Here is an 11,718-nt window from a genome sequence, read left to right as displayed (position 1 = left end):
ATAATGTCATGACTTAGAGAGTAGTTTGCTGAACTTCAGTTTCATTTTTAAAATCTAGTATTTGATACCAGATGTGAAGAATGAATCGCCATCTCCTCTACGAAGAGGGCAAGGTTTAATTAGCTTTTTCAAAAGACTTATACATTTCACCTATAAAGTGAAAGAAGAAAATTATGTGTTTTAAAGCAGCATGAAAGTAGAGGTGATACCCACAGCTGCTCTCATTTCTGACAAACAATTCTGAGAGGCTCCAGTTTCATCTGGTTCAGATGAAACACATGTTGCTCATTTATTGTACATATGCTTCAATGTATTTTGACAAATCCAATCTAAAAATGTTACAGATGTTCCTCATTATTTTAATTTGCACTTGGTAGCCACCTATAAAACTTGGCTGTAAACTAGCCTTTTTCATAGTATAATTAAGAGAAAATTTAGCTATCATTAATATGTGAATTTCAGTTTCGTTTCAGTTACAGTTTTGTGATGCAACTAGTGAACTATACACTTAACAGGTGCTCTGTTACAGGTGTTTTATATATAATGAAGACGAATCTTTTTAGACATGTTTCAGATAATTTCAGGTGGAAATAAAGTTATTCTGATCCTGTCTTTTAGAGATTTGTTATTCATTGTATGGCCTGAAATCAAGCAGCAGTATAACTTGAGTACTTTCCAGAAGTGATGAGTCTTAGGTCTTATCCTAGACCTGCTGAAGTAGAAATCTACATTTTAACACAATCCCCTGGTGATTTGTATGCACAGGAAAGACTGGTAAGCACTCTCAGAGGAGGCTTTGTTTCAAAACTTTGTTTTATATGCACATATGCACATACACATGGGTCAACTCTATTCTGCACTCTGCTTTATATAGATACTATTGAAAATGGACTTGCTTGTGGATTGAACTATTTCTTTTCTTATTTAATACATTTAAAAGTAGACTTCCAGTACGTTCCACAGGTCTGTCTTCCATGAATAAAAAAGTTCACATTCATACGTACTGGCTTACCGCATGCTTTCAATGAGTGACACATGAAACAAATTGAAGAACTTCTCAGTCCAATTTGAATATTTTAGAGTTCTCATCATTTCTTACTGTTTTCTCTAACTTTCTATAGAGTAAACTTTCTGGTTTACTTTCTGGCTGGAACATTAATGTATTTATTTACACACTCTTGTCATTAAAAAAAGCAGAAAGCGGAATTGCTGGGAAAACGAAAGGATTTAATTTCTTGGATGATAAATTCAATTTTTAAAATTATTTACTATTTTTGAGTACCTTGGGAAATGATCATATATTACTTATACTACATTACATTATTGTAATTATATATAATATACTTCAGTTAAGATAATCACTAATTATATCTTAATATGTGATACAAAATCAAATTTTTGTTTATAAGGACCTCTGAAATCATGCTGCAAAGTAACTCAATTCCTTAAAATTCAATTTTATTGGCCATTACATTTTCTATATGTGTATTCCAGAAGAAATAAACATACTATGATTCTTACCATAGAAGAAATAAAATAATACTATTTTATGACCCTTAATTGAAATCTATGACAATAATTTCATATAGTTCAAAACTTAGCACGTTGTTACTATCTAACAAAAGGAGGGTGAGTTATTTTCTTTAAAAAAATCTCTAATTTGCTAGGGTCTAGTTACTTTTTTGTGTGTTCAGTTCCACCAAATATACTCCTTAATATTCAGCCTTAGGAAATGAAATAAAGATCATTTTATGTAATCTATTCAGAAGTGTCTGTTGGCACCACAGCAGCACATCCTGGGTTTTCAAACTTGAGACACATTACCTTTTTATTACTGTTTTCATACATTTCTGCTGAAAAAATCCTTCAAAATTGTTACTAGGTTGAATGCATATCTGTGGACAAATACTGATACGTTTAACCATACAATATAGTGGTATAGCTTGTTCCTGAAAACATACAGATATAGACAGGCTAGAAAAGTACCAGACAACTTCATATGATCAATTGCACTGTTTAATTTTCCCTTCTGTTTTTTCAAGCTAAATATTACAGTGCAACTGAAATAGCCCTACGTGTCATCCAAAGAGCTACTGTGTGTTGTATAAAGGCCAAGTGATCCGGGGAGTGTCAGGGGGGTACTGTCAGCTGTTCGACATCATGAGATGGTATCTCAGCACTCATAAAACAGAGGGTTCAAAACACAGGAGCTTACATGGAGGTACAGATCATTATGACAGTCCTGGAAGTTATCCACGAGAAAAGTCAACACCCTGGAGGCCAAAATAACACTACTGAATCAACATTTACAACTTTTGTTCAAGATTGAATCCAATATGTAGGGAAAATTCACATTGAAGCATTAAGTATAATTTTATATTTGACTCATTCCCCAAGTACAGAATGGCTTCATAAATCTCTGGGATATCTCTTTTTAAACTATTTAAGTTTATAATATTCTGTACAAAACCGACAACTATCTGGAATTAGCTATTTCCTAGGACTATTCATAAAATGTAAGTTTAGTAAGGCATAGTAAGAGCAACATAGAGTTTTACTTAGGGCTGTACATTTCAAATCAGAAGAATAAGGGGATAATTTTGGCCCCTGGGGTTTGAAAATATCTTCCAGTTGTAATCTTTGGTCTGAATATTTACATGGTGGTTTCTTCCCATTCAAGCTCAACATCACCTATAACATAAAAACATGCCATAAGAAAGAATTGAAGTTAACAGTTAAAAAGATTTAAATGTTTCATGATAAAAATATAATGTACATGGAAAGGCTATTATCCTGACTTGGATTAGAGAGAAATTAAAAAATTGATATGTTTGCTTGCCAAACTTCTAAACCATTTTCAGCAAATGGTAATTATTGAATTAATTCTCCTGTTATAGGTGGTAAACTCGTAAGTTGATATACAGTGCCTCTGTTTACCTTCCATGGCATCCAGAGAGTCCATCTTCTGAAGTGCTGAATAGTTAACAAAACAGATGAGCTGATTATTTCCTTTACTCGATAAGAGATCCAGAACGCACTGATGTAAAAAGATATACTGTGCCTAGACATCAAAGAAAGGGTGGTTAAATAAATGGATGGGATGGGGATTTCTCTTAAAAGGAAGGGCTATACTTTTACAGTTAAAAGTAATATTGAATTCAACAAATGTTAAACAGCTAAGTTAAAGGCACACAATTCACCAAGTATATAAGTGATTTTCTATCATTTCAAACATAAAGTTTGCTAACCTGTGGGGTTTTTTTGTAGTTTCCAGTTTTTTTTTCTTTTTTTTAGTACTTGTCATTAAGTACCAAGTGTTCATATGTTCTTTCTTGCTGTGATTATAAAAACTAAAAAAAAATTATATTATTCAAATTTTTTAATGTTTTTCCTGTTAGGCATAATTGAGTAATTTTTCTTATACTTTTCTTGTTAGAATGGCTTTTGGAATGTAGATGCTAAATTTACTTTCAAAATCTGTGACTGAGCATATCTACACACCAAAGGCACATGTAGAGTATGTTTAATATTTCTGTTAATCACCCAACATTTGGCCTATTTAATGTCAAGGATCTGGTCTCTGTAAATACAAGGCAGTTGACCACTGAGATATCCAAAGACTCGTAACATTTCATCTAAAGTTTGAAATAAATTCAGTACCACCTGAGTTCTTTAAGTTTATTCAATATAACTCAATGACCTGTTAGCATTTCTGGGTTTGGACTTTTCCAGAGGTTAGTTAAGGTTACAATCATAGAAAAGCACCCTCATTTTCACATAGGAAAGGTACCTGAAGTTAAAGGAATATAACCCAATGTTTAAGATAACACACATACACACTGACAGCTGATTTAAATAGAATGTCCTCTAAGTGACCATCTTAAGAAGTTATATTTATATCTATTGGTAACTATACCAAAACCTTTTTTGGTATAGTTTTGGTATATTGCTAACAAAACCTTTTTGGAATTACACTATTGAGACGCTCTTCAGAAATTGCTGGTCATTATCAGGAAGACGTATTTCTTCGTGGATTACAAAATGTTTCCACAGACGTCTCATCTGTGGTATGTCGGTTCTGTGAGGACAGAACCCTGTCATATTCACTGCTATATTCCCATTGCTTGTAATAGTGGCTGGAATGTGGTAGTTGCGTAATGAATGTTTGTTGACCTAGCCTCATTTAATTCTCACAGTTAGTCGATCTTTACCATTTAAGGACAGGCTTGATTTGGGGAGCATACAGAGGTCATTAGAGATCAAGTTTGTATGTAAGAAGGATGATCAGGTTGCATAATTCAATTTTGGTGAGAAAGGAAGGGTTATAAGGGAATAAAAATTCTATTGAAATTGCTCTTGACATTCTTCTCAAGGTAATTCTAAAAGAATATTTTAAAATGTACATCACACAGTAAGTAGCATTATTAGCAGAAATATATTAACATGATATAATTTCTTTGAAAACAGCATTCATGTAAATTTATGATTTCCGTTATTAAAAAAAAAAACACATTTGAACTTGAAGTCACATTTGATATGCAAAACTTCTGACTGTCCAGATCTCGTCTTCTCCACTGGAAAGAATGATGGGTGTAAACTCTGCCAGCAGAAATTAGCAGGCCGAGCTCCACAGGGCAGTGCTACATGTTCCAAGATCTCTCTGCAGTGGTGTGTTATTGCCAAAGTGTCAGTGAAGAATTTAATTCCAGTTTCTACCCTAGATAGTCCTGTTACCATACGAATTAAATTTTTCTGATGTTCGGTTTCCTCATCTGGGGGATCAGAAAGGCTATGTTGTAAGATTTAAGGCCAGCCAGATAGATAGACAGATCGACTAATCAATCGATCGATCTGGCAGCAAAAAGAAAAACTAGGCACCCGAAATAATTCTTTTTTCTTCTTCTTCAGGAGTTTACATCAGTCAATTTTCAAGAGATCCGGAGCAGGAAAGGGATTTCATCCAGATTAACCTTATTTGAGGCAGGAATAGTATCTCAGGGTATTATCTCACTGCAGAGTATTCTCTGAGAAGGCTCTTTCAGATCTCTTGGGGCTGCTGTGAACTGTGGCTTGGTACACAGAGAAAGAACTTTTGGTTATCCTTGCTTAAACCCCTCGGGTGTCTTTCCATGGTGCTCTGTCGCTGAGGTTTCCACCTCCCCACCCCTGGCCATGACTGCTGCCATCTGTGCTGATACAGCGTTCTTCACAGACGTTGGGATCATACCCAAGTGCAATAGGAGAAAATAAGAAACCACTCTTGTGCAAGGCAATGCTGATTTGTAAGGACTGGAGCCAAGGTGTGGTCATTTCCCTTTTTTTCATCACAGAGAAAAGACAGTAGAGACCTTAGCTTCTGGGAACAAAGTCAGGTGAAAGACCGTTAGCTATGCAGTATGATGTTTTAAGCAAGGATCTGAGAATTGTGATTTATATGGTTTACAGAGTGGAGGCTAATTAGTAAACATGGATCTACCTTAATTTTATAACTTCTTATGGAAAGGGTGGAACTGAAAGTGTTCATCGCTTAGTCATGTCCGACTCTTGACAACTCCATGGACTGTAGCCCACCAGGCTCCTCTGTTCATGGGATTCTCCAGGCAAGAATACTGGAGTGCGTTGCCTTTCCCTTCTCCAGGGGATCTTCCTGACCCAGGGATCGAACCTGGGTCTCCCACATTGCAGGCAGATTCTTTATCTGAGCCACCAAGGGAAGGTTACCTATACTTTTTATGGATACTGATGGAGATGTGCCTTGTGCTCAGGCGTGTCTGACTCTTTGTGACACCATGATTGTAACCAGCCAGGCTCCTTTATCGATGGGATTTTCCAGGCAGGAATACTGGAGTAGGTTGCCATCTCCTTCTCCAGGGGATCTTCCCCATCCAGGCATTGAACCTGTGTCTCCTGCATTGCAGGCAGAATCTTTACCTGCTGAGCCACCAGGGAAGATGAAGATGTATTTATCTCAAATATCCCAACTAATATTCATGACTTCTCCCTATTGATTCAGTGACTTTTATCAGGATTTTAATGACCCGCCACCTTTTTATCCCCAAAAGCAGTGGGCACAACTACATTGTCAGACATTTACTGCGTGCTGTGCATCTGCTGCATGCTTGGTGCTTGCAGATACTTTCTTTTATTTAATACAATAAGATTGTGTAACACAGCTATTTTACAAAAGAGAAGAAACTTAGAGAAGTTAACTAAACAAATTCACAGAGCCAGAAATTAGCAGGACTGGAATCTGAACTCAATTCTCTGACTCCAAAATTCATGCTCTTCCCATGCCCCTACTCAGCCTACAACAGCTTCCCCTGGCTGGTTATTCCAGCACAATGTATGAAGTTTATAGTGCATACTGAGTACTAAATTGTGTGAAATTATCCACAGGCATTCTTGAACACACTTGTTACAAAGTTTGGTTTCATGAAGCTGTACAACATGACAGAATCCACCTTTTATTATTTGAAGACTGAACCTAGTCTCCAGAAGGAAAGAAATCTTACTCATCCCCATCCTTTAACTCATCCAGGAAAGCCAACCCATCTCGATCAGTACCAAGAACATTGCTCATCATCTACATGTGCACACCTAGGAACGTGGAGGAAAACGTTAGCTATTTATCCTGTTCTCATGTTTTAATAATCACTAATAGTTGTATTGATATTGAAACCCTTAAAAGATCCCTGGATAAGAACCAGCTACAAAATTTGTGGGGCTCACTACGAAGTGAAGATACGAGCTTCCTTCTTCAAAATTGGGGCTTCCCTGGTGGCTCAGATGGTAAAGAATCTGCCTGCAATGCAGGAGACCAGGGTTTGGTCCCTGCGTCAGGAAGATCCCCTGGAGAAGGGAATGGCTACCCACTCCAGTATTCTTGCCTGGAGAGTTCCAAGGACAGAGGAGCCTGGTGGGCTACAGTCCATGAGGTTGCAAAGAGTTGACTTAACACTTTTCCTCAAAATTAATAAAGATTTTTCAAAACAGTGATAGCAGGCATCAAATCAAGTGCAAGGCCCTTTTGAAGGTGGGGACCCATAAGTTTGAATAGAATGCATACTCATGGAGCCAAGCCTGGCCACAAGTCACAGTCCATTTCTGAAGTTTAGTAAGGGAAGAGTGATGCTTCTTTCATGTGTTCCCTTTCAGCATTTAAGGGAATGCATATGGATGACAGTACCTAGTTGTACTTAGCCATTACATAATTTAAGTGGCTTTAAAAGATTCCTATAAAAAGACTCAGGATTAAAGATATTATTTATCAGCAAAATACAAATGAATGACAAGAAAATGGTAGGACTAACATTTTTCATACCCCTAGAATAACCATCTAATAGCCATACTAAGAGATGAAAACAACAATGTAATCAAATCTCTCAGTGAGCTAGATCACTTATAAAAACTATAAGTAATTTAAACTATATATTTTAAGACCACTATTGAAACAGAATTATTTTCTGCTAAGTATATATTTTATCTTTTGAAAATACCTAATAATAATATAAGTAGGTATTAGTCACTTTGTTGCTGCTCAGTCATTCAGTCATGTCTGACTCTTTGTGACCCCATGGACTGCAGCACGCCAGGCTTCCCTGTCCATCACCAACTCCTGGAGCAAGTTTAAACTCATGTCCATCGAGTTGGTAATGCCATCCAACCATCTCATCTTCTGTTGTCCCCTTCTCCTCCCCAGTCGTGTCCGACTCTTTGTGACCCTGTGGACTGTAGCCTACCAGGCTCCTCCGTCCATGGGATTCTCCAGGCAAGAATACTGGAGTGCGTTGCCATTTCCTTCTCCAGGGGATCTTCCCGACCCAGGGATCGAACCCGGGTCTCCCGCATTGCAGGCAGACGGTTTAACCTCTGAGCCACCAGGGAAGCCCCCTTCTTCTCCCACCTTCAATCTTTCCCAGCATCATATTATTTTCCAAGGAGTCAGTTCTTCACATCAAGTGGCCAAAGTATTGGAGTTTCAGCTTCAGCATCAGTCCTTCCAATGAATATTTAGGATTGCTATCCTTTATGATTGACTGGTTGGATCTCCTTGCTGTCCAAGGGACTCAAGAGTCTTCTCCAACACCACTGTTCAAAAGCATCAATTCTTTGGCCCTCAGCCTTTTTTTATAATCCAACTCTCACATCCATCATGTGACATGACTACTGGAAAATCCATAGCTTTGACTATATGGACCTTTGTTGGCAAAGTAATGTCTCTACTTTTTTTTGGCCTGGGGGGGAGAGTTCTTTTTTAAATTGAAGGATAATTGCTTCACAGACTTTTGTTGTTCTCTGTCAAGTTTCAACATGAAACAGCCATAGATAAACATATAAGCCCTCCTTTTGGGGCCTCCCTCCCGTCTCCCTCCCCATCCCACCCTCTAGGTTGATACAGAGCCCCTGTTTGAGTTTCCTGAGCCACACAGCAAATTCCCATTGGCTATATATTTTACACTTGGTAATATATATGCTGCCTAGGTTGGTCATAGCTTTTCTTCCAAGAAGCAAGTGTTGTCTTTTAATTTCATGGCTGCGGTCAACATCTGCAGTGATTTTGGAGCCAAGAAAAGAAAGTCTGTCACTGTTTCCATTGTTTCCCCATCCATTTGCCATGAAGGGATGGGACCAGATGACATGATTTTAGGTTTTTGAATGTTGACTTTTAAGTGAGCTTTTTCACACTCCACTTTCACTTTCATCAAGAGGCTCTTTAGTTCCTCTTGGCTTTTTGCCATAAGGGTGGTGTCATCTGCATATCTGACGTTATTGATATTTCTCCTGGAAATCTTGATTCCAGCTTGTGTTTCATCCAGCCTGGCATTTTGCATGATGTACTCTGCATATAAGTTAAATAAGCAGGGTGACAATATACAGCCTTGACGTACTCCTTTTCCAATTTGGAACCAGTCCATTGTTCCATGTCTGGTTCTAACTGCTGCTTCTTGACCTGCATACAGATTTCTCAGGAGGCAGGTAAGGTGGCCTGGTATTCCCATCTCTTGAAGAATTTTCTAGTTTGTTGTGATCCATACAGTCAAAGGCTTTAGTGTAGTCAATGAAGCACAAGTAGATGGCTTTTCTGGAATTCTCTTGCTTTTTCTATGATCCATGGATGTTGGAAATTTGATCTCTGGTTCCTCTGCCTTTTCTAAATCCAGGTTGAACATGTGGAAGTTTTCAGTTCATATAATGTTGAAGCCTGGCTTGGAGAATTTTGAGCATTACTTTGCTAGCATGTAAGATGAGTGCAATTGTTTGGTAGTTTGAACATTCTTTGGCATTGCCTTTCTTAAGGATTGGAATGAAGACTGACTTTTCCAGTCCTGTGGTCACTGCTGAGTTTTCCAAATTTGCTGGCATATTGAGTGTAGCACTTTCACAGCATCATCTTTTAGGATTTGAAACAGCCTAGCTGGAATTCTATCACCTCCACTGTATTTGTTCATAGTGATGCTTCCTAAGACCCACTTGACTTCACGTTCCAGGATGTCTGGCTCTAGGTGAGTGATCACACCATCATTGTTATCTGAGTCATTAAGGTATTTTTTGTATAGTTCTTCTGTGTATTCTTGCCACCTCTTCTTAATCTCTTCTGCTTCTGTTAGGTCCATACCGTTTCTGTCCTTTATTGAGCCCGTCTTTGCATGAAATGTTCCCTTGGTATCTCTCATTTTCTTGAAGAGATGTGTAGTCTTTACGATTCCATTGTTTTTCATCTGTTTCTCTGTATTGTTCTGTTTGGAAGGCTTTCTTGTCTCTCCTTGCTATCCTTTGGAACTCTGCATTCAGTTGGTTATATCTTTTCTTTTCTCCTTTGGCTTTCACTTCTCTTCTCTTCTCAGCTATTTGTAAGGTCTTCTCAGACAGCCATTTTGCCTTTTTGCATTTCTTTTTCTTAGGGATGATTTTGATCACCACCTCCTGTATAATGTTACAAACCTCCGTCCAATAGTTCTTCAGGCACTTTTTCTATCAGATCTAATCCCTTGAATCTTTGTCACGTCCACTGTATAAATCATAAATGATTTGATTTAGGTTATACCTGAATAGTCTAGTGGTTTTCCCTACTTTCTTCAATTTAAGCCTGAATTTGGCAATAAGAAGTTCATGATCTGAGCCACAGTCAGCTCCCAGTCTTGTTTTTGCTGACTGTATAGAGCTTCTCCATCTTTGGTTGCAAAGAATAAAATCGATCTGATTTTGGTGTTGACCATCTGGTGATGTCCGTGTATACAGTAGTCTCTTATGTTGTTGGAAGAGGGCATTTGCTATGACCAGTGCATTCTCTTAGCAAAACTGTGTTAGCTTTTGCGCTGCTTCATTTTTTCCATCACGGTCAAACTAGCCTGTTACTGCAGGTATCCCTTGACTTCCTACTTTTGCATTCCAGTCCTCAGTCATGTCCAGCTCTTTTCAATCTCATTGACCACAGCCCGCCAGGCTTCTCTGTCCATGGAATTCTCCAGGCAAGAATACCAGAGTGGGTAGCCATTTCTTTCTTCAGGGGATCTTCCCAACCCAGGGAATCAAGTCCAGGTCTCCTGCATTAAAGGCAGATTCTTTACAGACTGAGCCACACCATCACTATTAGTAAGGTTGTCATAATTGCTTATTTGACCTTTACCTCATGGTTTTCAATTTATTTGTGTATACTTTATAATATACATAATTGCCCAATCTACATTTAAAAAATATGTATGTGTTTTTATGTGTGTATGTATTTGTCAATCTTTGCCACCCCACAGACTGTAGTCTCCCAGGCTCCTCTGTCCATGGGATCTCCCAGGCAGGAATAGTGGAGTGGGTTGCCATTTCCTTCTTTGGGATATCTTCCCTACTCAGGGATCAAACCTAGGTCTCCTGCATTGTAACAGATTCTTTACCATCTGAGCCACCAGGGAAGCCCAGGAATTGAATGCTGAAACTTTTCTCCTGACAAGGCTGTACATTTTGAAAAGTTTGGTTGTCTCTGATCTAGAGCCACATCTTCCTGAGAACATTAATGTTCCATGATATGGCATTACATGTTTTGGGGTCAAAGGGTTCAAGGATACCATAGTCATATAAGTTTGGGAAATGTTGTTCACAAGGGCTCTGTATTTATAAATGTCAATGCACATTAGCATAGAGGCTCTAAGAAATTTTCTCAAACTTATTTTAGCAAAGAGCCTGTTTTCTCCCACCTCTAACGGTTGTAAAGCCACTTATGTTTTCTAGTTGGTACCCTAGAAAATACCATTATAGAAGATCTGCATATTTACTGTGAGAAAAATCTGTGTAGTATAAAAATATCAATCCAAAGACATGAGAAGAACATCTCAGTGTAATTAGACAGATTGGGGTTTGAATTTTGGCTCTGACATTTATAACCATTGAATATCACTTAAACTCTTGGAACATCTGCTTCCCTATTTTTAAAGAAGAGCCAGTTATACCTAGCCTATTGATTAGTTTCATTGGACCTGCTTTACAAATAAAGAATTAAATGAGATAATGCATGTAAATGATCTAGTATAGTACCTGGAACCTACTAGATACTCAGCAGAGGGATCTCAGTTTCATTACCATTATACTATGTGATTTCTTTTATGACAGAAATCTAGATTTTAAAAATACTTTTGTTTCCAAACCAAAACAACCAAAGACTCTCAGTTGATAATATCCTGTAACAAACATTATTGGTATTAATATACAAAAGGGATAAATATGGACAAG

At 37.8% G+C, this 11,718-nt stretch overlaps 1 protein-coding gene across 4 annotated transcripts in view; it reads right to left on the bottom strand.

The window, feature by feature from the left end:
* Positions 1–1,375: 1,375 nt before the first annotated feature.
* The window catches only part of PTPRQ (protein tyrosine phosphatase receptor type Q), a 291,398-nt gene continuing 281,055 nt past the window's right edge, over positions 1,376–11,718 (bottom strand). For all 4 annotated transcript variants that reach the window (XM_065934147.1, XM_065934148.1, XM_065934149.1 and 1 more), the window contains 2 exons: positions 2,938–3,061; positions 1,376–2,691 (listed from right to left, as the gene is read on the bottom strand). In XM_065934147.1, the coding sequence (XP_065790219.1) occupies positions 2,654–2,691; positions 2,938–3,061 (162 nt within the window). In that variant the 3' untranslated portion in view covers positions 1,376–2,653. The remainder of the gene's footprint in view (positions 2,692–2,937; positions 3,062–11,718) is intronic.

This window comes from Muntiacus reevesi, chromosome 4 (genome assembly GCF_963930625.1).
Source record: "Muntiacus reevesi chromosome 4, mMunRee1.1, whole genome shotgun sequence".
In the NCBI taxonomy this organism is placed as follows: Eukaryota; Metazoa; Chordata; class Mammalia; order Artiodactyla; family Cervidae; genus Muntiacus; species Muntiacus reevesi.
This window is presented reverse-complemented; position numbering and strand designations above follow the sequence as displayed.